This window comes from Primulina eburnea, chromosome 13, assembly GCF_022965805.1.
Source record: "Primulina eburnea isolate SZY01 chromosome 13, ASM2296580v1, whole genome shotgun sequence".
Classification (NCBI taxonomy): Eukaryota; Viridiplantae; Streptophyta; class Magnoliopsida; order Lamiales; family Gesneriaceae; genus Primulina; species Primulina eburnea.
In genome coordinates, this window is record NC_133113.1 from 31,232,717 (window position 1) to 31,254,351 (window position 21,635).

General features: G+C 35.7%; 1 protein-coding gene across 2 annotated transcripts; it reads left to right on the plus strand.

The window, feature by feature from the left end:
• Positions 1–548: 548 nt before the first annotated feature.
• On the plus strand, positions 549–21,103 carry LOC140808902 (valine--tRNA ligase, chloroplastic/mitochondrial 2). Of its 2 annotated transcripts, XM_073166245.1 has the most exons (27): positions 549–784; positions 1,143–1,230; positions 1,781–1,904; positions 2,626–2,709; positions 3,187–3,281; positions 4,507–4,598; positions 4,870–4,923; positions 5,518–5,570; positions 5,685–5,752; positions 8,729–8,804; positions 10,004–10,087; positions 10,369–10,517; positions 10,608–10,725; positions 10,801–10,917; positions 11,685–11,905; positions 12,450–12,539; positions 13,069–13,180; positions 14,743–14,853; positions 15,043–15,180; positions 15,820–15,870; positions 15,951–16,063; positions 17,145–17,292; positions 18,194–18,298; positions 18,398–18,499; positions 19,835–19,907; positions 20,061–20,227; positions 20,749–21,103. In XM_073166245.1, exons 1-27 carry the CDS (start codon positions 637–639, stop codon positions 20,875–20,877), a joined length of 2,910 nt encoding a protein of 969 aa, XP_073022346.1. In that variant the 5' UTR covers positions 549–636; the 3' UTR covers positions 20,878–21,103. The 2 variants fall into 2 exon arrangements, with proteins under 2 accessions (XP_073022346.1, XP_073022347.1); XM_073166246.1 differs by lacking the exons at positions 549–784; positions 1,143–1,230; positions 1,781–1,904 and having other exon boundaries at positions 4,507–4,590.
• The last annotated feature ends 532 nt before the right edge of the window (positions 21,104–21,635 follow it).

Below are 21,635 nucleotides of genomic sequence, written 5' to 3' on the forward strand. Positions count from 1 at the left end.
GCTTTGGTTTTCTATTTACCGATCGGGTGAGATTTTTTGGCCCACAATTTTTATTTTATTTTCTACATAAGAATCATTAGAACATAAAAAGATGTTACCGAATTGAATTGGACCGGTTTCGAACCGGATTAAACCGTTTTCAAATTGTTGTATATGATATTGGATTTAACTGAAATCGAATTGAACTAGACTAAAATATAATTTGAATCGATATTTTATTTATACCAACAATTCTGGAAATAATTTTTTTAAAGAAATCAAAAAAAAAAAAAAACTAAATATATTATAAGCAGGTCTCTTGTGAGACGATCTCAGGAATAATTATCTGAGAGACGGATCTACACTACTAATATTCACAATAAAAAGTAATAATTTTAACATAAAAAGTAATATTTTTTTTATGGATGAACTAAATAAGAGATTCATCTTATAAAATACGACCGTAAAATTGTATTGCACAAATTGGTCATTTATTATTTGTTCGAACTTTTTCGCAAAAGCCCGGTCCAATTTAACATTGATATTGAAATCGCATCCACTGTACTAAAAGAAGTGGGGAGAAATGGCTTTGTCGAGGCCCTCTTTCTTATCTTGTATAACCTGAAACCTCCAACTTTCGGAAAGAAGTGGGGAGAAATGGCTTTCTCAAGGCCCTCCCTCTTGTCTCGTTCTTCACCCGTATGCAACAGGCTGAACCCAATACTCTTATCTTCCATACGATGTCGTCGCGCCACTGTCTACCCATCTACCTTCTTTCGTTTCAGGAGCAGACGCTTCTTCGCTGGTGAGCACTATTTCTTTCAAACGAAGATAATTTCAACAACTTAGAGCATAAACCCATGTATATAGTCGAGTTGGAGTTTAAATCTTTTTGTAGTGGAAGAAAGGGATATTGCCGATTCCATGTTGATTTTTACAAATTCAGAAGACTGCCTTTTGCTTTTATATTGGCAGTCAACAAGTTATCAATATTGTGTATAAGATAGTTACGTTGATGAGTCAAGATTGTTGTTTTATCCGCGCTGTTAGGTGATGATGCTATTAGATATGATCGAAAATGGTTTTCTTTCGAAAAGGAAAACAATGGTTTGCTTGAGCGTTATTTTGTTTGCTGAAGTTTTTTTCTTTTCTGTGAATGCTAGTTGCTGCAATGGAGAGCACAGGCGTATTTACTTCACCAGAAGTAGCAAAAGCATTTGATTTTGCATCCGAGGAACGAATTTACAAATGGTAGTTTTTGGTCGATATTAATTTGTTAAGTTTTTACTCTAAATTCGATACACATTTGCAAGAAATGGGCAAAAATAAAATGAATTGCACGTTCCATCTCAAGGATTTGGTGTTTGTGAGCAAACATGATTTTGAAGGAAAAAATGAACGATATTTAAAGTTTTCCTCAATGCTACATATTATTTACTGGTTAGGAAGGATTGATTATGGGAATGTGCCGTAACTTATACTCTCTGTCTTACTTGAGCTTTGTACGAGGAAATATACATTTTGTTTATCATGACCATGTTTTTTTTGGGAATCGTTTCAGTATATTATATGTCATGTTTTAAAATATGTTTAGTATGTAACAAATGTCTCATCATTTGGCATTTTGGGATTTAGTACAAGTTTAAAAGAGCAAAAGACCTCTTATTTTCTGTACATTCATCATCTCATATCCATGCTGACATTAAAATATATTTTAAGGGAAATATGGTGTTCTTATATAATGATTAGTTATTCGTTTGTGTTACTAAAAATAGATTGGATCATTGATATTGCATAATAGGTGGGAGTCTCAAGGGTATTTCAAGCCTATTGAGAGAGGTGGTGAACCCTTTGTGGTATCGATGCCGCCGCCAAATGTTACCGGTTCACTGCACATGGGACATGCAATGTTTGTGACTCTTGAGGTAGGATAATGTTGTTTCCTTTTAACCCCAAAGTTTCTTGTTTTCAATCCTTTATGTAGTTCTAAAATTTAGTTTTTATATTATTCGTTCTTCGCATAAGGTTTTGTTCTGATATGCATGAAGATTTCTATGACTAAGAATACATCTTGAGGGAATTGACTTATCCTGCACAAATATTATCCCAAGACACTCCAAATCCTGTTAAAAACTTCACTAATTACGAATATAAAACTTGTATTACGTGTGTACCCAAGATTAACATGTGCACTACAGTTGTAGATAATTTGTGGTAGTAACCATAGCCCTCAACAGTTAGCCATTAGCTATAGTGATATAAATTAGTATGCTCATTCTTAATATAGCTTCAAGACGATGAATTTGATTCATGTTGCTGGATCCTTTAGTTATTCTGATAATAGAAGATTTTCTGTTGCTGTCCAAATAAATACTCAAGTTATGTTGTATAACAGTTCTATTTTCTTAAGGCTTGAATCGTGAAAACTCACATTTTGGAATGGTAATGTGCATGGATCAAGGGGGAACACACAGTTGTTGTTCCTCTATTCCTCATCCCCCACTCTCTCTCTTCATTCTTTACCCCCTCATCTCCCTTCTTATTTTTGTCATTTTTTTATCAAATTAATTTTCTATTGGCCATACTGAAAATGTTTAAACTTGAAGAATTGCATATTGATTTTCCAGTTTTTTTATGCATTTGTAGGACATTATGGTAAGGTATCAGCGAATGAAAGGAAGAACTGCCCTCTGGCTTCCAGGAACGGATCATGCTGGTATTGCTACTCAGGTTGATGATTGGATAAAGAATCCACTTTAGACAAACACTCTGTCATGATTGAATTTTTGTGCAGTAAGAAATTATATTTGTGATTCTTTGAACTTTTATTATTAACCTGTTTTAAAAATTAAAGTTTATGTTTTTTTTTATCTAGCTATGGTTTGCTTTAAATGCTTATCAGTGTAATTATGTTCATCTAGGATTGTTGCATGAAGCTAAAAATATATTTTACTTGCAAATATTTTATCCGCTTTTAAAAATATATAGTGCAATTGGCTGATGAGTGATTATGGTGTTCAGTTAATTGAAAGGATCATACAGTGTTTTTCTATCGACGGACAAAACTCTCGCTCCTTTTTCTCTATATCACATAATTTATCATTCTATCAAGCTATTGTTTGCTTGAAATGCTTATCAGTGCAATTATGGAGTCCTTCTATTCCATAATTTTTTTTTGCGAGAATTAAGCACACCATATTTTTTCAGCTGGTTGTGGAAAGAATGCTCGCAGCTGAAGGAATAAAAAGAGTTGATTTGGGTAGGGAAGAATTTACGAAACGAGTATGGCAATGGAAAGAAAAGTATATTTGTTCATCCTTTCTCCAAGCTCTTTTTTTTTTCTCATTTGTCTCCTTGGATTATTTAAGTTGTACTATCAGCCAAATGACTATTGATGTTTGTAAAAGTTACCGATTTTAATTTTCCTCAATTGTGTTGTATTTCTTCTGAAAAAGATTTTTATGTTTAATTGATTCACTTGTTTTTTCATTTTTTACTCTTGTTTCATTTGCGACCATTTAATGTTCATGTTATTATCATTGCCCTTGTTTCGTTCCTTGTTGCCCAGATTGGTTGTGGTTTCAGATTTTCTTTTTTTCGTTCTTGTTAGTGGATGACATGGAGGTGTGCTAGAGAGACCATATCCCATTTTTCTTCTTCACATGTCTAGTGTTGTAGTAAGACTGGGTCAGATAATTCTTGCCTTCAACCTACCTATTGTGGGACATACTGGGGTTTATAAATGGATTTGGTAGGTTGTATATTTATGTTCTAGACCAAAGTAGGGTTGGTCAAGTTGTGGCCTCTGGTCAACTTGATCCATGTATTTTAAGCCTAAAGAATCATGAAAATTATGTAATTTTCGTCATGGTTTTGATGATGATTACTTGATACATTTCTTTCTTCTCAAAAGATACCTAGGGAATTATTTATTGATTTCTTTGAATATTTTTTATGTTCATTTTTATTGGCTTCTAGACATACCTGAGGGAATAAGCGGGTAGACCTTAGATTATGATTTAATTAGGTGCCTCTGGATTGGCAACAAGTTGAACTGTCTTGCCCTTTCGCCGTTCTTACAGATATCTTATACCATGGGGGTGTTGAGGTAGGGGAGCATCACATCAATGCAATGCTACTATTCTGTCAGTAAAAAGGTGCAATAATCTGTGCAAAAACTGAATACACATTCTGTGTGATCTTGGAGAAGTTTGTAAGGCACTGCTATTCTAGATCACAGGCTGCCTTACAAACATTCTAATGAAGAGTATATCAATAGGAGACTGTCCTTAAGCGTGTGATTAATCACGATAGTATATTAGGATTTGGTGGAGCATTCTGGCTGCCAGCCAACTTTTGCTGGTCAATGATTGTTGGATGATAAACTTCTCTTTCATTCTGCAGTATTCATATTCATATGTTTTATAGAATTATCGAACTTGTTAGTCAGTGGATTTTTTCTCTGTCTTATTTTTTTTTCAACGTTACTGATTTGTTTAAATGTATTATACTCTCTGTTACTTCTAGGTATGGTGGAGCAATCACAAATCAAATTAAGAGACTTGGAGCTTCATGTGATTGGACCAGAGAACATTTTACCCTTGATGAACAGCTGAGTAGTAAGGCAATTCTTATCCAGTAAACCCTAATAAACAACAAATCATGATAATATGTCCAGTTTATGTGGCTGTGGTGATGTCTGAGATAGGACATAATTTGGCCCCAAATTATAATCAGATGCTAGTTCTCATTTTTATATGTTAGTCTTGCTATTTGGTTCTTGAAAAGTTTCTCAACTGCACTCTTCCATGTATTGTCATTAATTTAGTGAATCAAAGCTGTGCAAATGAATGCTCCCGGTATCTGAGCATTTTTTCTTTACTTTTGCAGGAGCAGTAGTTGAGGCATTTATTAGGCTTCACGACAAAGGCCTAATTTATCAAGGTAATTTCACAGTGCTTATTCAAATGTTTGAAGACATGCAATAACCTTTTTATATTTGAAAAGAAGATACTGGAAATTATTTGATCATCTGTGCAGTGTTGCTTTTGTTAAAGGAAATAAGGAGCTAACATATTACCTCAGATCATGTCTGTTTGTATAATATCTATGCACGTTTGCCAGTTAGTTGTTTATTACAGGAGAAACCTATTGATTTTCTTCTCACTGTATTTTAAAATTGAGGAATTCTGTGGATTGGTATTTTTGTTTATAATTTACTCAGTTTATGCTAGATGGCTTTGGACTCGTGTACCAGTTAGTTGTTTATTACAGGAGAAACCTATTGATTTTCTTCTCACTGTATTTTAAAATTGAGGAATTCTGTGGATTGGTATTTTTGTTTATAATTTACTCAGTTTATGCTAGATGGCTTTGGACTCGTGTAGACAAAAACCTATGTTGTGAATTGGAGTGAGAACAATTGCTTATCTTTGCTGCATTATTGAAGTGTATGGATGGACATTGAATCAATATAGAATTATGTCATTTTGTGTTTCATACTCTATATTATATGTGGTAACAAATATTTTGTTGCAGGTTCTTACATGGTCAATTGGTCCCCTAATTTACAGACGGCAGTTTCTGATTTGGTATGCAAGTGCCGAACTTGGTACCTAGTTAACGACATAGGACTAATTCTCCGCCCATGTCTGTTGTTTGTCTTTCTAATGCCACCTTTTTTATTCAAAATAATATTTCTGTAGGAAGTGGAGTACTCAGAGGAACCAGGTGCATTATATCATATAAAGTACCGTGTTGCTGGTGGTTCAAGGTATGACCACACATCTTCTCTTAACGTTTGATTCCATTACCTTTAAATTACTGGTTTACTGATCTTTTTTTAAGCTAACTAATTAATTCACTAGTTTCACAAGGACTACTTTTTGCCGGACATCGTTTTTATTTAAGCTTTTAAGTAAATTCTGGGTAATATATTGAATTAAGCTGTTAAGTGCATTATGTCATCAATTAAGCACACGCCTCACCTTAAGCATTGCACTTTGCACCTCAATGGCATCTATGAGCCTTGGTGCATGTTGCGGTTCTAAAATCTATGAAAATGATTATGGTTATTTTTTGGAGAACCTTATTTCATTCTTCTTGAAAAGATCCTTGCGTAAGACTTTTAAGACAATTGTAGATATACTGTTGAAAACAAAGGATTTAAAGAATGTGAACATTCAAAAAGTACCATGAAATACATTGGCTTCTCTCTATGTTTCACTAGAGAGAGAAATTTTTGAAAATGCTCCCCCCTCCATCAGCAGTCGAGCATCAGAGTTCTACCATGGTTCAACCTTCTCGTCCATACACTGAGCTTTGGTGATCGGCTTCTACCTTAACCACTGGCGCCGGCCACCGGCCGTCGGCGACTACCATTTTCCCCTTTTCTCCCCCCCTTTTTTCGCGATTTCACACTGTCAAAAAATCGTGTTTCCTCTCCTGCAGCATCACATTTTGTTTGTGTCTCATTCCGCATCATATTCCTTTGAACATTTGTGTCACCCCAACCCGCAACCGTTTTCTTGCCATTCACAAGTACTTGAGCATAAGTTCGACGTTCGTACTTCTCGTAAGCTTGTGAGTCAAAGGAATCTACACGAATTCTGATATCTAGACTATCGTCTCCTATCTGGATCTTCATGCTGTTAGTTATGAACCCTCCAGCAGTGCCCTTCACCTTTAACTTTGCTGATTCCAGATTGCGAAATTTCAAAGTTTCCTTGCTGACCTCCAGCAGACCCCCACATCGTTCCCCAATAATTGCGAAAGTTTCCCTCGACCAAAGGTGCCACGGTATCCCATAAATACCAGCCAACTGTTGCAGCATCTGTCAACCGAAACATTAGTGTTGATGTCCGGCCTCCATTCATCGAAAATCAAAGCCACCCCACCGTCGAAGAATCATCTTTTGAGCTTTAGAAAATAAGAATACTCCTCCGCATTAGATGGCCACCACACTGCTTTGTTGCCTAATTGCAAATGAGGTTGTGGAGGAATATAGAAGGAAACATAAAAAGGGGTGGATTCTAAAAGTTGATTTGGAAAAAGCATATGACAATGTTGATTGGAGGTTTCTGGATTTTGTATTGAATATGAAAGGGTTTGGAGAGAGATGGAGGAGGTGGATTAAGGGATGTGTTTCGAGTGTGTCCTTTTCGATTTTCATTAATGGAAGGCCAAGGGGGAAATTCAAGGGGGAGCGAGGACTTCGACTGGGGGATCCATTATCCCCTTTCCTGTTTAATTTAGTAGTTGATGTTTTGGGTAGATTCCCAATTATGTTGGAAAAAAGCTAATGTGAAACCGTCGGGGCCCGGTGCTTTATCACCGTCACAGTCAAACACCGCTCTCCTGATCTCCTCCTCTGAAAATTCAATCTCCAACTCCTCCGCCTCCCTCGACTCTAAGGGACACCAAACTACTCCATCGATCTCCCCTACCCCCACCCCTTCCGATTTTCTGTAAAGATTCTTGTAAAAATTCAGTATATGCTCCTCAATCTGTCTCTCCCCATTGATCATATTTCCATCCTCCAGCATTAGTTTATCTATCGTAGCCTTATTCCTTCTGTTTGTCAACAGTGAGTGGAAAAATTTTGAGTTTTGGTCCCCTTCCTTCAACCATTTTATTTTTGATCTTTGTTGATTCATTCGAAATCTGAAGATAGATTTTGGTCCCCTTCCTTCAACCAATAAAGTACTTAGGAGTTCCATTGGGTGGTGATCCATCGAAGATAGATTTTTGGGAACCGGTCTTATCAAAAATGGCAAGGAAACTTGCTTCATGGAAAAAAGCCTTCCTCTCAAGAGGGGGAAGATTGGTTTTGATACAGTCAGTGTTGAGCGCTTTGCCGTCATATTACATGTCTTATTTAAAGTGTCGAGAAGGGTTGAGATGCGGATGGACAAGTTGATGAGGGACTTTTTATGGGATGGTGCAGATGGGGATAAGCATTGTCATATCGTCGGCTGGAAGCAGGTTACTAAACCTAAGGTCAGGGGGGGTTTGGGCGTGGGGAATATAGGTTTGAGAAATCGAGCTTTGTTGGGAAAATGGTGGTGGAGGGGGTCGCTGGAAGGAGAAAAGTTATGGAAAAAAGTGATAACAAGCATTTATGGTACTCAAGATAATGGGAGGGATGTGGGTTTGGCAAGGAACACAACTTTCAGAAGTCCGTGGAAATTTATCTCTCGATCTTACCCGGTTTTTCTTCCTTTGGTTGGGGCGGTGTTAAGAGAGGGTAATATCATTCGATTTTGGGAAGATGTTTGGGAGGGGGGAGTCATTTTCACAGAGCTTTCCTTCACTATATAGGATTACCACAACTCAAAACAAACCGATTAGCAGCTTTCTGGCATCACATTCTGAGGGACCCAGTCATATCTTTCATTGGGACATTCGTTTTAGAAGAGAGTTAAATGAGGTAGAAGTGGGTGAGTTCACAAACCTATTAGGGGTTCTCGAGTCGGTGAGATTACAGAGGGGTGTGGGGGATTTTAGAGTTTGGATGGGAGACCAGTCAGGAGTGTTCTCAGTTTGAATTTCTGATAACTTCATGAAGTATAGTTGCTCATCATTTCAGATTGATTAAAAAGATGAGGAAAACGTGAAGAGAAAAAAGATAAGTAGGATTATATATATATTGGCATGATTCCACGTCGGTGTAAGAGCTAAAATTTGTATATATCTTATTTGTATTTAATTGAAATTGATCCTATGTAGGAACATTTTCTTTACCTCACAGGAGTGATTTTCTGACAATTGCAACCACAAGACCCGAGACTTTATTCGGGGATACAGCGGTAGCAGTGAATCCCAAGGTAACTTATTAGCGAACTACTTCAATGAAAGATGATTATGAGTAACTCTTTGTTATTTTCCTTGGCACTTAAAGTAAACTGTATTTTCTTTAGTGACTTGCTTATGAACATTTTGGTTGAGGTTAACTCATATTACTGAAAACCTGAGGTTCTTGAGTGGACAAAGATTTTAAAAAATGTGTTCTACATAATCATATTGGAAAATGTGATATTGGTTTGGTTTTATTTTCTGAAAAGAACACCTTTATTTTAGATGTTATATCGTCATATGATATTTAGTTATTTGATAATGTATGGATCAAGTGATCAACTAATTTTAAAATATAGTGTTAGGATTTAAAGTATTGAGTAAGAGACTTTTTTTTTGGGAAATAATGAAATGTAATCTAGTGGGATCCGGATCACATGAGATGAAATGTTGATATATTGTGGTGATGTTTTAGTCGCGAAATGTTTGTGATGATGTGCTGTTTGAAAAAGTGGCTGTGTGGAAGTTATTTGAGCAAAATTTAGAGACTTTGTTACTTGGAAAGAGGGGCAGTTGGGTAATATGGAACGTGGAGGCTCGCAACAAGATACTATTTAGTAAGTAGCAGTGGAAATTTGACTTGGAGGAGAAAGCATTTTGTCACAGGTTTATAGCAGGAAAGTATGTTCCTGGTCTAAGGGATGAATGTGCACATATCGTCAAAGAGCATCTTCCAAGTGTCTTTGGAAGCAATCTGGGTCCAACATGATAAATGTAAGAATCGTGTGGAATGAAAGCTGGAGATAGATGTGGATTTCAAAATTGCATTTTTAGAATGTGCCCTGGTATAAGACTTTGATGGCACCTGGTTTTCACTTGATATGGTTTTAAAATTAGTTTATCTTTTAGAGACATGTTATATGTTTGGAAGAGATAATGTAGAAAACTATGAAAGCTAATGATATTAGCAACTACTTAGCAGTTGTGGGAAAAAGACAAAAGCTGATCTTCAAAGGTATACGAGGAGACATACCTCATCTATGGGAGAATATCAGGCACTGGATCGGATGAGCTTCACCATTAGTCCTCTGGATTGTGCTTTACTTCAAGTATTTTAACTGTCTGTTTCACATATTCGTCACTGTCTTTTGTGCTTCCAATGTCTTCTTTTTAAAGACTATCTTTATCCTGTCAGTCGTGATTGATGATATTTTTGTTGATGTTTTGTTAGGATGAACGTTACTCGAAGTACATTGGAAAGCAAGCTATTGTTCCGATGACTTTTGGTCGGCATGTGCCCATTATTTCTGATAAGGTAAAACCTTGATATCATTTATTAATTCATTTTTAGGAAGCCCGTTGCTCGAAAACCTTGATATCATTTATAACATTGGCTTTTCTTTTGAGCCCATACAGTGAATGTGAAAAGCTTACTTACTATGCTTTAACTACAATGTTATCAATTCATTTCTTAAGATGTGTAATAACTTTCAGATTGCTATCAGTTTTTTTGGTCAATTTTAGTTGTTATTAGAAGTGCCCTTAGAACTTGAATGGAAATCCCTTTTGCGGACATAACATCTTGTCAATCTGCAGTATGTCGATAAAGACTTTGGAACTGGTGTCTTGAAGATAAGCCCTGGCCATGATCACAATGATTATCTTCTGGCTCGGAAGCTTGGTCTTCCGATTCTTAATATCATGAATAAAGATGGGACTCTCAATGAAGTTGCTGGCTTGTATTGGTAAGTGATATTTGATTATGTTTAAAATTTTGTTGGATCAAATAATTTTTTGTCTCTACCTTGTATTTATCAATTGCAACTAATATTCAGTGGTCTAGATCGGTTTGAAGCACGAAAGAAACTTTGGCATGAGCTTGAGGAGACAGGATTAGCAGTCAAAAAGGAGGCTTATACAATGCGAGTTCCAAGATCGCAGCGTGGTGGAGAGGTGTGAAAATAATGGATAAATATTTAATAGATGCATCTTCCCTTTCGTTTCCTCACAGAAAGTTCGTCTTACCAGATAATAGAGCCTCTTGTGAGCAAGCAGTGGTTTGTAACAATGGAGCCTTTGGCTGAGAAGGCCCTTAGAGCAGTAGAAAAAGGAGAACTAACAATTTTGCCTGAAAGATTTGAGAAAGTACGTAATAGAGATATTGTAAATCCTCCAAATTTGGTTTTCTACACCTCTTTTCATGTTTTAATGTGCTTATGCATGTTTCCATTTTAGAGTTGTCTAAAAAGCGCTAGATGGTTTTTTTTAGCTTATTTTCTCTCTAATTTTTTTCTTGTTCATCTCCATATTTATTTAAAAGTTCGTCTGTATCAGATTCAAACTTAAAATCCAAACTTAAAATCCATGACAAATTCCTCTCTTCATCCGATACAAAATCTTCTTTGTTAAATTCTCTTACATATTCAACATTTGTTTCAAAATCTTCATCTTCACCATCAACAATTCATCTTTGTGTCACAGTTGCTTCACTAGCAAGTAACACATCCACTACTTTTTCTTCTTTTCTTCTATTCTTGTTGATGATCTTAAAATGAATTGAACATAGACTAAATTGTTCAACCTGCTGCCGCCAATTAATGCGGCAACGCCTAGAGGCATCACTTTCGTAAAAACCGGGGCCGTGGACGACCTAGGTGCCTAGGTGGTCCTATGCAGCGTCTTTTAGAACACTGCTATTTTATTGGAAGAAGCCGTTCTGGTCTATGTCTTGCCTCATTAACATTGGGTAATATTTCTGCAATTTTTAGCATAACTAAAAACGTATACTGGCCTTGATGCTTTTAAGACTGTTTTGGGCTGTCTTATTTTATTGGTTTTGGTTGGCTAATCTTAACTGTATTTATTTGTATAAAGTTGGAGTCCTTTATTTATTTACTGCATGATGATGCTAGATATATAATCACTGGCTATCAAACATCAAGGACTGGTGTATAAGCAGACAACTATGGTGGGGGCATCGTATACCTGTTTGGTATGTTGTGGGTAAAGATCCTGAAGAGGAATACATAGTAGCTAGGAGTGAAGAAGAGGCTCTTAGAAAAGCCCGTGAAAAGCATGGAAAAAGTGTTGAAATTTATCAAGATCCAGATGTTCTTGACACTTGGTTTTCCAGGTTTGTTGGACCATTTTTCTTTAATTGACCAGGCCATTAATTTTGTACTTTCCTGTCTCTTTGTTTTTTGGTGTAGAAGTAGTCAATGCTTCCTGTTTCTTGAAAGAATATTTTCTGATTAGGGACTTAATATGTGGAGGAAATTTTGGAGTTGAATAGGTATTTTTCACACTTTGTTAAAGCTGCCGTTAATATAGGCACACTAACCTCTCAGATAAAGTCTAGGCGCAGCCAGGCATGATCCCTGCGCCTATTGACACTCCAACCTAAGGCCCAGCAGTTCAGTTAGGTGTGTGCGTAACACGCACTAGGGAAAAGGCTGATGATATACCTTTTTTGATGATTTAGATGATTTCAAATGTTATATAGTTTTTAATTATTTAATTCCACTAGATTTCTTACGCTCGATAATGTAGCAAGGTATAAATTTTTGTTTTTTGGGTTATTTGACTCCTGAATATTTGTATGTCCTGAATATTGATTTCAAACGTTGAATGACTGGAAAACCAGATAGTTGACCGAATTCTGTTTGCCTTTTTGTTAGTTCTCTGTGGCCATTCAGCACTCTTGGTTGGCCAGATGTATCAGCAAAGGACTTTAAGGACTTCTATCCTACTTCAATTCTTGAGACAGGGTATTCACAGATTCTACCTGTTCATCTATCTTTCTGTATAGTATTGCCGTTTGGAAGATTTCTTTAGGGTGGTGCTCAATATTATTGTCTTAAATTGTCAAGTTGTGCATCTTTTTGTATTTAACTTCTGTAGAGTGTTACAGAACATGTAATTTACATTTTAAAGCAGGAAAATCATCCATCTTTTGTACTGCACTAGATCCTCTGGTAACTCATGTAGTAACTTCCTGAAAATGAGGTGATGAATCAGATTCTTATTTCCATCATCTCCATGAGCAAATTTTGTCTCAATATGGATAATCTCCTGAAATAAAGTTAATTGCTCCTTTCTGGCTTCTTGGTGCAGCAATTTATTGTATTTTGTGAGGCTTCCTATGCCCCAGATTGTTTGACCTTTTCACATTCTTATTCCTGATCACTTTTCATTTGACAAACCATTTTACATATACATTTATATTCTTTTAAAGAGATTATAAGTGTATCCATTTCGACCATGCTTAGATATAATTGTTGCTGCTTGTTTTGCCAGGCATGACATATTGTTCTTTTGGGTGGCACGAATGGTGATGATGGGAATAGAATTCACGGGGACAGTTCCATTTTCATATGTTTACCTTCACGGTCTAATTCGAGATTCTCAAGTGAGTTGGAAATTGAGGCTAAGATCACTGCCTCTAGCGATAACTTTTAATTGACCTTGTTTCCATAACGATCTTTTAGTAGTGTTATTTATTGTAAAGCTGGTTCTGAACACGACCTGCATCGAAGCTTCATGTTTTATTCAGTTTTTGCATGCCATTATGTCAATCGAGTTTATCATTGTGTCATTGTTTTTAACCTTATTTATTAGATCGTGTAGTCAATAAGACTTCATTTTTCGGTATTATTGGTTGTAAGATTGAACATTGTTATTTTATCAAAAATTATAACTGGTTGTAATAGTGTATATCAAAATTTTAAATCGTGTAACATCTCAAGCACCATGTTTGGTTGTTCTCCCAACAGGAGCAATTATTGATCACAGTAATCCTCTCACAATAATTGCACCAACTCGCAACTCATAACAAATGAACACATGACATTAGCTATGATACTTATTTTAGTATCGAACATTTGTCATTTTACCAAAAAATTCTGGGTGATAACAGTGTTTTAAGCTGCATGACAGCTTAAGTGCTACATCGTGTGGCTCTTCCAGTTGGACAACTATTGCGTTCCAACATTGCTTTATTTATAATTGATCAGTATCAAGTAGGATAGAGTAACCAGAAAAATTGTACTTGTTGACTTCAGGACCAAAAGTAGGTCGATGGAAATCCTATTTAAAGAAGTGAAAGGTTGTATGTTTAGACCTAGGAAAATAAGGTCATGGCCCCTTTTTATCTAATATTGAGTCGACGAAATGAGGGTTCATACTCTAAAATTGGAGGTTTCAGGAGGAAAAACTTATGAATTTGTTTGGTGTAACAAAAAATAAGGATCTATTTTTGTTTTATAAATTTCATCTATTCCCTGACTGGAGCCATGATCAAATTCTTCATGAGATTGATAGTTACCAAAACAAAAATGATTACCTTGAGAAGACATTCCCTCGTTCTTCCTCTTTGATGTTTCAGGAAATTTGTATTACTTTCTTTAATTTCTCCTTGCAAAATTAGAATATTAAATTCAGCCCACTTTCTAATATGATTTCCACATTAGCAAATAAATGATTAGCGTGCTATGTTTTAGAATGTTGAGGACTTGCTATGTCTTTCCATAGTGGTGTTACTTAGGTATTTCCATCACTACCGTTTTCTGAGAGGGTGCCATTATGTAGTCACTGCCATGAGGAAATTGAAAGTATGCTGCTAAATTTATTTTATTCAAGATATTGGGAACATATAAAATGGATAGCTCATCAGTTTCAAGCTTTCCCTCGTGGAATAGTTTTTTGATTCTCTTTACTTTGTATATTTCGAACTATTGTCTGGTTATTCTGATGGCGTTGTTGATAAGTTAACTAATTCGAAGTTCTGGTTTCTTCTCAAAGAGGATGCTTGATGGTCATCTGAGTAGCACTGCTAAATGCATGGATACACGCTTCCATTTTGAGTTTTGACTAAAATTTGAGACATGCATTATTCGTTTGAACATTTTTTTATTCATATGCTACTTTCTTGAGTCTGATGCTACTTTTAACTTGCTATTCACATTAATATAGGGACGAAAGATGTCTAAAACACTAGGAAATGTCATAGATCCTCTTGATACAATCAAAGAATATGGAACTGATGCTCTGCGCTTCACTCTTTCTCTAGGAACTGCTGGTCAGGTTTGTCGATCTTATCTTAAATGTGAAACTGCTCACTTGCAAACTTTTTTATTAGTCAAAAAGAGGAAAATACAAAGGTTTGTTATAGTTTCGCTGCTTCATTTCTTGGGAACTCATTTGCTTATTACTAAATACATCTGGCGGTCAATGTGGTGGTTTTCTAAACTTTGCTTTATGTTCTTCTTTCAGGATTTAAATTTATCTACCGAGAGGTTAACTTCTAGCAAAGCATTCACGAACAAATTGTGGAATGCTGGCAAGTTTGTGCTCCAGAATTTGCCTGATCAAAGTGATTTATCTGCTTGGAAAGCTATACAGGACTTCGAGGTTCTTTCGCCTCTTATTTTTTCTCCAAATGGCATTTAATAATTATTGCCCCAACTTCCATGCGAACAAAGAACAGCTATATCGGAAGTCATACTTGTGAAATATGGTGACGGTTGGTTCCACCATTGAACATCCCGAGTTTCTTTCATTTACGTTCAGGGTTGGGGGGTCCAGATTTAAAACTTCAAGAATGTTCCCCTGATAAACATACTGGTTGCCCTTATCCTACAATTTATCTTTATCCTCTTAAGCTTGTTGATAATACTACCAAATTTGAATATTTTTTTAATCAGGGGTAAGCACATATGTTATCTCAGTTTGCATGCATCACATTAGGGAGGAGGGGTCCGGATTTAAAACTTAAAGAATGTTCCCCTTTTAAGCATACTGGTTACCTTTATCCTACTACTTTTCTTTATCCACTTAAGCTTGTTGATAATACTACCAAATTTGAATATTTTTTTAATCAAGGGTGAGAACATACGATATCTCAGTTTGCGTGCATAATTCTTGAATTGAGGAAGTCATAATATTAATTAATTCATGGAATCAGTCGTTTACTAGTAGATGAACAACATAAAGTCAGTCCTTTGTTCCTCTGGCTTATACCTCTGACTAAATAGATCGATGTTTTCACAGTTTGGCATTGAAAAGGCAGTGCTCAATCTACCTTTACCAGAGTGCTGGGTGGTAAGACTCGATCTCCCAAAACTGTTGAATTACAGTCCATTATTTCCCTCTCTAATGTCATCACTTCTATTTTTATGCAGGTTTCAAAACTTCATATGCTAATTGATGCTGTCACCATAAGTTATGATAAGTTATTCTTTGGTGATGTTTCAAGAGAAATATATGATTTCTTTTGGGGCGATTTCGCTGACTGGTACGTGTGTGTGTGTGTGTATTTTGGGGGGTAGGGAGGGGGTGGTTTCGTGTTTATTATTATGATGATTGCACAAATTTTAATAAGCTGATTTTATTTCATTGTCCAAACTCTCAAAGTTTTCCTAGTTTAACTTGTCATATTTAGTGATCAGAGTTGAGATGTGAGTTGTGTGTAGTTTTTCATTTTTATCTTCTCATATGAGCCTCTTCTATGACATCCGGTAAATTAGTATGATGTTGTCTTGCTCTCCCTACCCTGGTTGGTTCAGATTAGAGCCACTAGAAGATGGGAGTAGTTAAGGACCTCCATCAGTAAACAGAACTGGAACAAAAACTGTTGGTTGTGGGACTATAGATTGTAAGACGACAGAGATTTTTTAATTTACACTATTGCAATTGAGTGCTCAGTATATCATCAAAAATTCATTTTGAGGGTAACTATTGGCATGCCAACCCCTAGCATAATCCAACTGAAAGTAAAAAAATTGTCTCTCTAGCTCTCACTACTTTTGGAGGTAATAACGAAGCATTTTTAACTCTTGTTGTGACTTTTGTGTGAATTTTAACACAGCCATTCAAACTGGGAAAACAGAATATTGTCTTTTTTTGACCATGAATCTAATAATTTTTTTCTAGTTAACATAATGAAATGGATTATTTTTCGTGTATGCTTTGTCTTTTTCAATCACTGTGTCTTAGTTGTTTCATATGCTATATTTGTCGAGAATTGCAGTTGCATAAGTTCTACACCCCTGTGAAAATTGGCCGTTATTAGTAGTTTTAGTTTGAGCAAATATGGAGTATGGATGTTTAGGTTATATATTATTATTTAATATAAATAGAGCCTTTTCAGCTGTTGAATTAGTCTGAGAATAGTTGTTCACTGTGATTCTGTTGTTATCCTATTTGTAACTAGTAACTTGTTGCGTTACCATTGCTTTTGCAAGTTGTAGAATGCTCCATATTTCTCTTTGGTGCATGACAATTTCCAGACTCATAATATTTTATTTTTCCTCATTATTGCTTTGTAGGACTCACGTATCTTTGCACCAGACTCATGTATTTGCATTTCTTGTTAGGTACATTGAAGCAAGTAAAGCTCGGCTCTATAACTCGGAAGGTGATTCTGCCGCGTCTACATCACGGGCAGTACTTTTATATGTGTTCGAAAACATACTGAAATTATTACACCCTTTCATGCCATTCGTAACTGAGGAGCTCTGGCAGGTATAAGATATAATTTAGTGGTGTTTTCCCATTGTGTTCGGAAAACATTTTGAGAAAAGTGTCTTGCAAGAAATGTGAAGTTTGATATTTGATTGGCTTTATTTTTTGACGGTATATATCATGTCATGCAAGAATTTATTAGGATAATGATTTCTTATCATATATTTAGTTATTCTAAAATGTAGTGTTAGTAGTTAAAATATCATGCTACAATAACATGTTTCTGGGGCATGATGAAAGGCTGAGTAAAGTAATGTTAGCAGTTAAAAGTAATGATGGGAGATATATTTTAGAAAAAAATTGAGTTTTGAGAGATTGGAGAATGTGTTTGGGAGAATAAAAAAATATTAAAAATGTCTCCAAATATTTTCTGTGTTTCCATGAGAATTTTAGTAGACCTTTTCTTATCAGTGTTACCAGAATCATGTACAAATTTAATTGTAACCATCACCTGCAAGCATTTTGTTCATCCCCAAATGATCATTTTGATCTATGGTTTTGGTAATTGATATATTTGCTTCGTGAAAATAATTCCTCTCTCAGAACACTTCGTATGTCACAGCCTTTTTCCTGTTTTAACAGCTACATCAAAGGAAATATGTCGTGGTCTTTTTAATTCTCGGCTAAAATATAAACTTCAGCCTTTTCGGCCTCACTTTAATTTAGAGCAGGCATTGGGATGATCTTTTTGTCATTACATTGCAGTGAACCGGAACACTTTAATTTTGTTGCAAGTGTACCTTCTGTTAAAACATGGGCAGAAATGGATGGTTCCATATTCTTGAATATGTCTTCTCATGCCTATTATTAAGACAGAAGGATTCCAGTCCTTGTTTTAATTTTGGATTCAAAATGCTATGCTTCCCTATCTGAAAATTATGTATATTGTTGTTTTCCAAAGTCATTGCCCTACCGCAAAGAAGCTTTGATAGTAACAGCATGGCCGGCAACTTCTCTTCCGAGGCTAGATGAATCTGTGAAGAAATTTGAAAACTTACAGGCTTTGGTAATAATCCTTTTATTTTTACTTATTGAGATAGACCAATTGAGTTATCTGATTGTGTGCTTAGATAGTTCTTGTTTTCCGTTTCTGGCCTGACCTTAGACCAGGGCGATTCGAAATGCAAGAGCGGAGTACTCTGTTGAACCAGGAAGACGTATACCGGCTTCTATTGTTGGGAATTCGGAAGTCTTAAAGTATATATATGTAAGTTGGTCAATCTCATACGGTTCCTATCCTACATTAATGAAGAAGAGTGGTATAATTGACGGTTAGCTTGATATTTTGACTTCCAATCAGCTAATTGTCTTCTGTTTTTTTTTTCTTTAATGAAATACATATTGACTAGTGGTAATAATATGTTAGCACCTAATTTAACCATGGTGAACGGAGGTTCATCGGTTAGGTTCAATCAATGAGTGAACCAGTATTTTTCTCAATGTGGAAATGATGAAATATTTATGAGATTTTTTATTCGAGTAGATGTATTAATCATCAAATTATTGATTTACTGTTTAAAAGAGCTAAACAGTTCATAGACTTTGCACATTATTGGTGCACGAACTTGCACTTGAACGATAGAAATATGATACATACACAGTATTTCTTAGTTAATTTGTCATGATATTTAGTTACCTCAGCCAGTAACAACTTAAGGTGTTAGAGCAAGACTGTGCCACGAGCCGCGAAGAAGAAGTGGGACGAGAAGGGGTTGTGGTTAGCAATGTAGAGAATGAAACTTACAAGCCCAAGGTCTATCAACGTTTCAATCATGGAAATTTTAGGGTTAAAGATGGAGGAACGAGAAGAATTTTTCCTAGTTAATAGGGATAATTATTTCCTTGTTTTAACTATTTCTTTGTTTTTAGATTTCAGCATATCTTTTAAAATTTGATAGGATTTCTTTCAGTTTATTTTTGGATTTGCGTCATCAGTATAGGTAGGAACTTGGGGGGAAGAATTAGGTATTGAGAAAATATCAATAAAAAGTTTATTTCACAAGATCGGGTGGTTCTCTTGTTTTCACAAGCCCCAATTCTTCAACTAATCATAGTTCGTCAAGGACGTAAATCAAAACGACAGAAATCCTGTTCCGAACTAGGAGGTTTCACTGTCCATAGGTAAACTTTTACTGGCATCAATATTCTCTTCGATTGGTGAAAGAAATTCTCAAGATCTGATTGAATAGATTGCTAATAAAGCCACATCTAAGAGCAATGCTTAAATTCACGCAAATACCTGAAATTTGTTTTCACTAATACTGGAATAACAATTTAACAGGAGAATGCAGCTGGGGATTCCGTTGGTCTTTGTGTTTTGAGCCTTTGAATGATCTATAGATTATTGCTTTGTTTGCTCTTCTTTAAACAAAATTTTCTGGAATCTACAGTGCTGACATTAACTCTTGCATTCACACATTTTCAAGTCTTATATCCATATGCAACCTTATGTTTTTATATTTTTAATAAATACATATGCCAGCTTCAAATAATTGAATTTCAATGGTAGTTGTAGAGATCATCTTCTTCTTTTGTGATGCAGGAGGAAAGAGAAGTTTTGGCTCTCCTCTCTAGATTAGATTTTCACAATATCAGCTGTACCGAATCTCCCCCAGGTACCGCAGAAAAATTCTATTTTTTGCAAGTATATAATCATTTTCATCATCTAGAGTGTCCTCTATGTTTCTGGTTCTTGATTTTCGTTGTTGTGAATTTAGACTGTATAATTACCGTTGTACAGCATTGTATTGATGAAAGATGATCTCCAGGTGATGCCAATCAATCAGTTCATCTTGTTGCCAGCGAAGGTTTGGAGGCTTATCTTCCTCTTGCTGCCATGGTAGATATTTCTGCTGAAGTGCAGCGCCTTTTGAAAAGGCTTGCTAAAATGCAAACGGAATACGATGGACTCATGGCTCGCCTAAGTTCTCCCAGTGTGAGCTGTGATCAAGACTTTTTTTACTTATTAGCGGGTCAAAATTGAAAATGAAACATGAACATGCTTCACTTGCAGCTTCATATTTCAATTTATAATTTTCATATACAGTGCATTAGGAGGAAATAAGGGAACCATGATCTGAAACTGTTGTGCTCGAGCTAGAGGCTCTACTGTTGCCTCGTCTTTTGTTTTTAAACCACGAAATCGTATTCACATTTACTACAAAACCAGCATGTTGCCATAAATATAAGATGGATTGGGCGTAAAATCGATATTTCGATTGAAGTGGCTACACCAGCCTGAACTTCTGTCGCATAGTTGTATTTTCCAAAGTTTATTTTAACTCACTGCGGTAACTATTGACTGCTTAAATGATTATGCTTGTCTAAATCAGCATCAGATCTCATCAATCAAATGCTTTAGCTCGAATCTCTCATCCTCGTGTGTTCTATTTTAGATGGATTCTTTTGTCCGCTCAGTAACTTTGAGTTCTCATGGTTTTCATTATTTGGTTACAGTTTGTGGAGAAAGCTCCAGAGGACGTTGTTCGTGGTGTTCAACAAAAGGCAGCAGAAGCTGAAGAAAAACTGACACTGACAAGAAACCAGCTTTCTTTTCTTGAATCCACCATTCCAATCTCGAAGTAAACTCGTGAAATTTTTGTTGTCAACGAGGCCAGTCCACTGGAATACGTGAGAAATAGCAGAATTGTTCTTCCTGTCAGTGTAAGATAGAGTGTTCGGTATCAATCTTTACATTCGAAACATTTTATACGACAATTACGTTTAAGGGTGGTCCTGCCCCGTTTTATATTGTTGCATTTACTGAATGCTTCTTCTGATAGATTAGTATATATAGCGAATTCACTTCAAATCCTATTTCTTTTTTTCAAACCAAATCAAATCTTTAGCTCATTATGTAACATTTAGTTGTCTCGATATCTTGTTAGGCACTATCGATGTGAAGGACGACACGTTGTTCCGTTGGCTCAAGTTCTATAGAATATTATAGTTATATATAATTGTGTTATCTACATGTATTGATGTATCATTGTTATATGACAAGTTCTTGGCAATCACCAATCCAACAACCAGACGATGACTTAAACTTTTGAATCAAAACCTTGTCTAAGTTTATGTCCATGGACAGACAGATTAGTATGAATTGAATAATCAAACTTGTGGATATGAGACGGAAGAAATTACTATTAAAATATTATAGATTAAAAATCGCCACTAATTTTCTTTTGAACTTTCGAGATTTATAGGCATTAATTTTATGATATCCACCAAAAAAAAAAAAAAGGAAGAAGAAAACTATAGGCAGGCCAAGAGTAAGCATGTATAAAGCCCATTTAGCACAACAAGGCCCACTAAATCCAATCCCCGATCGTCCACGTGTTGTA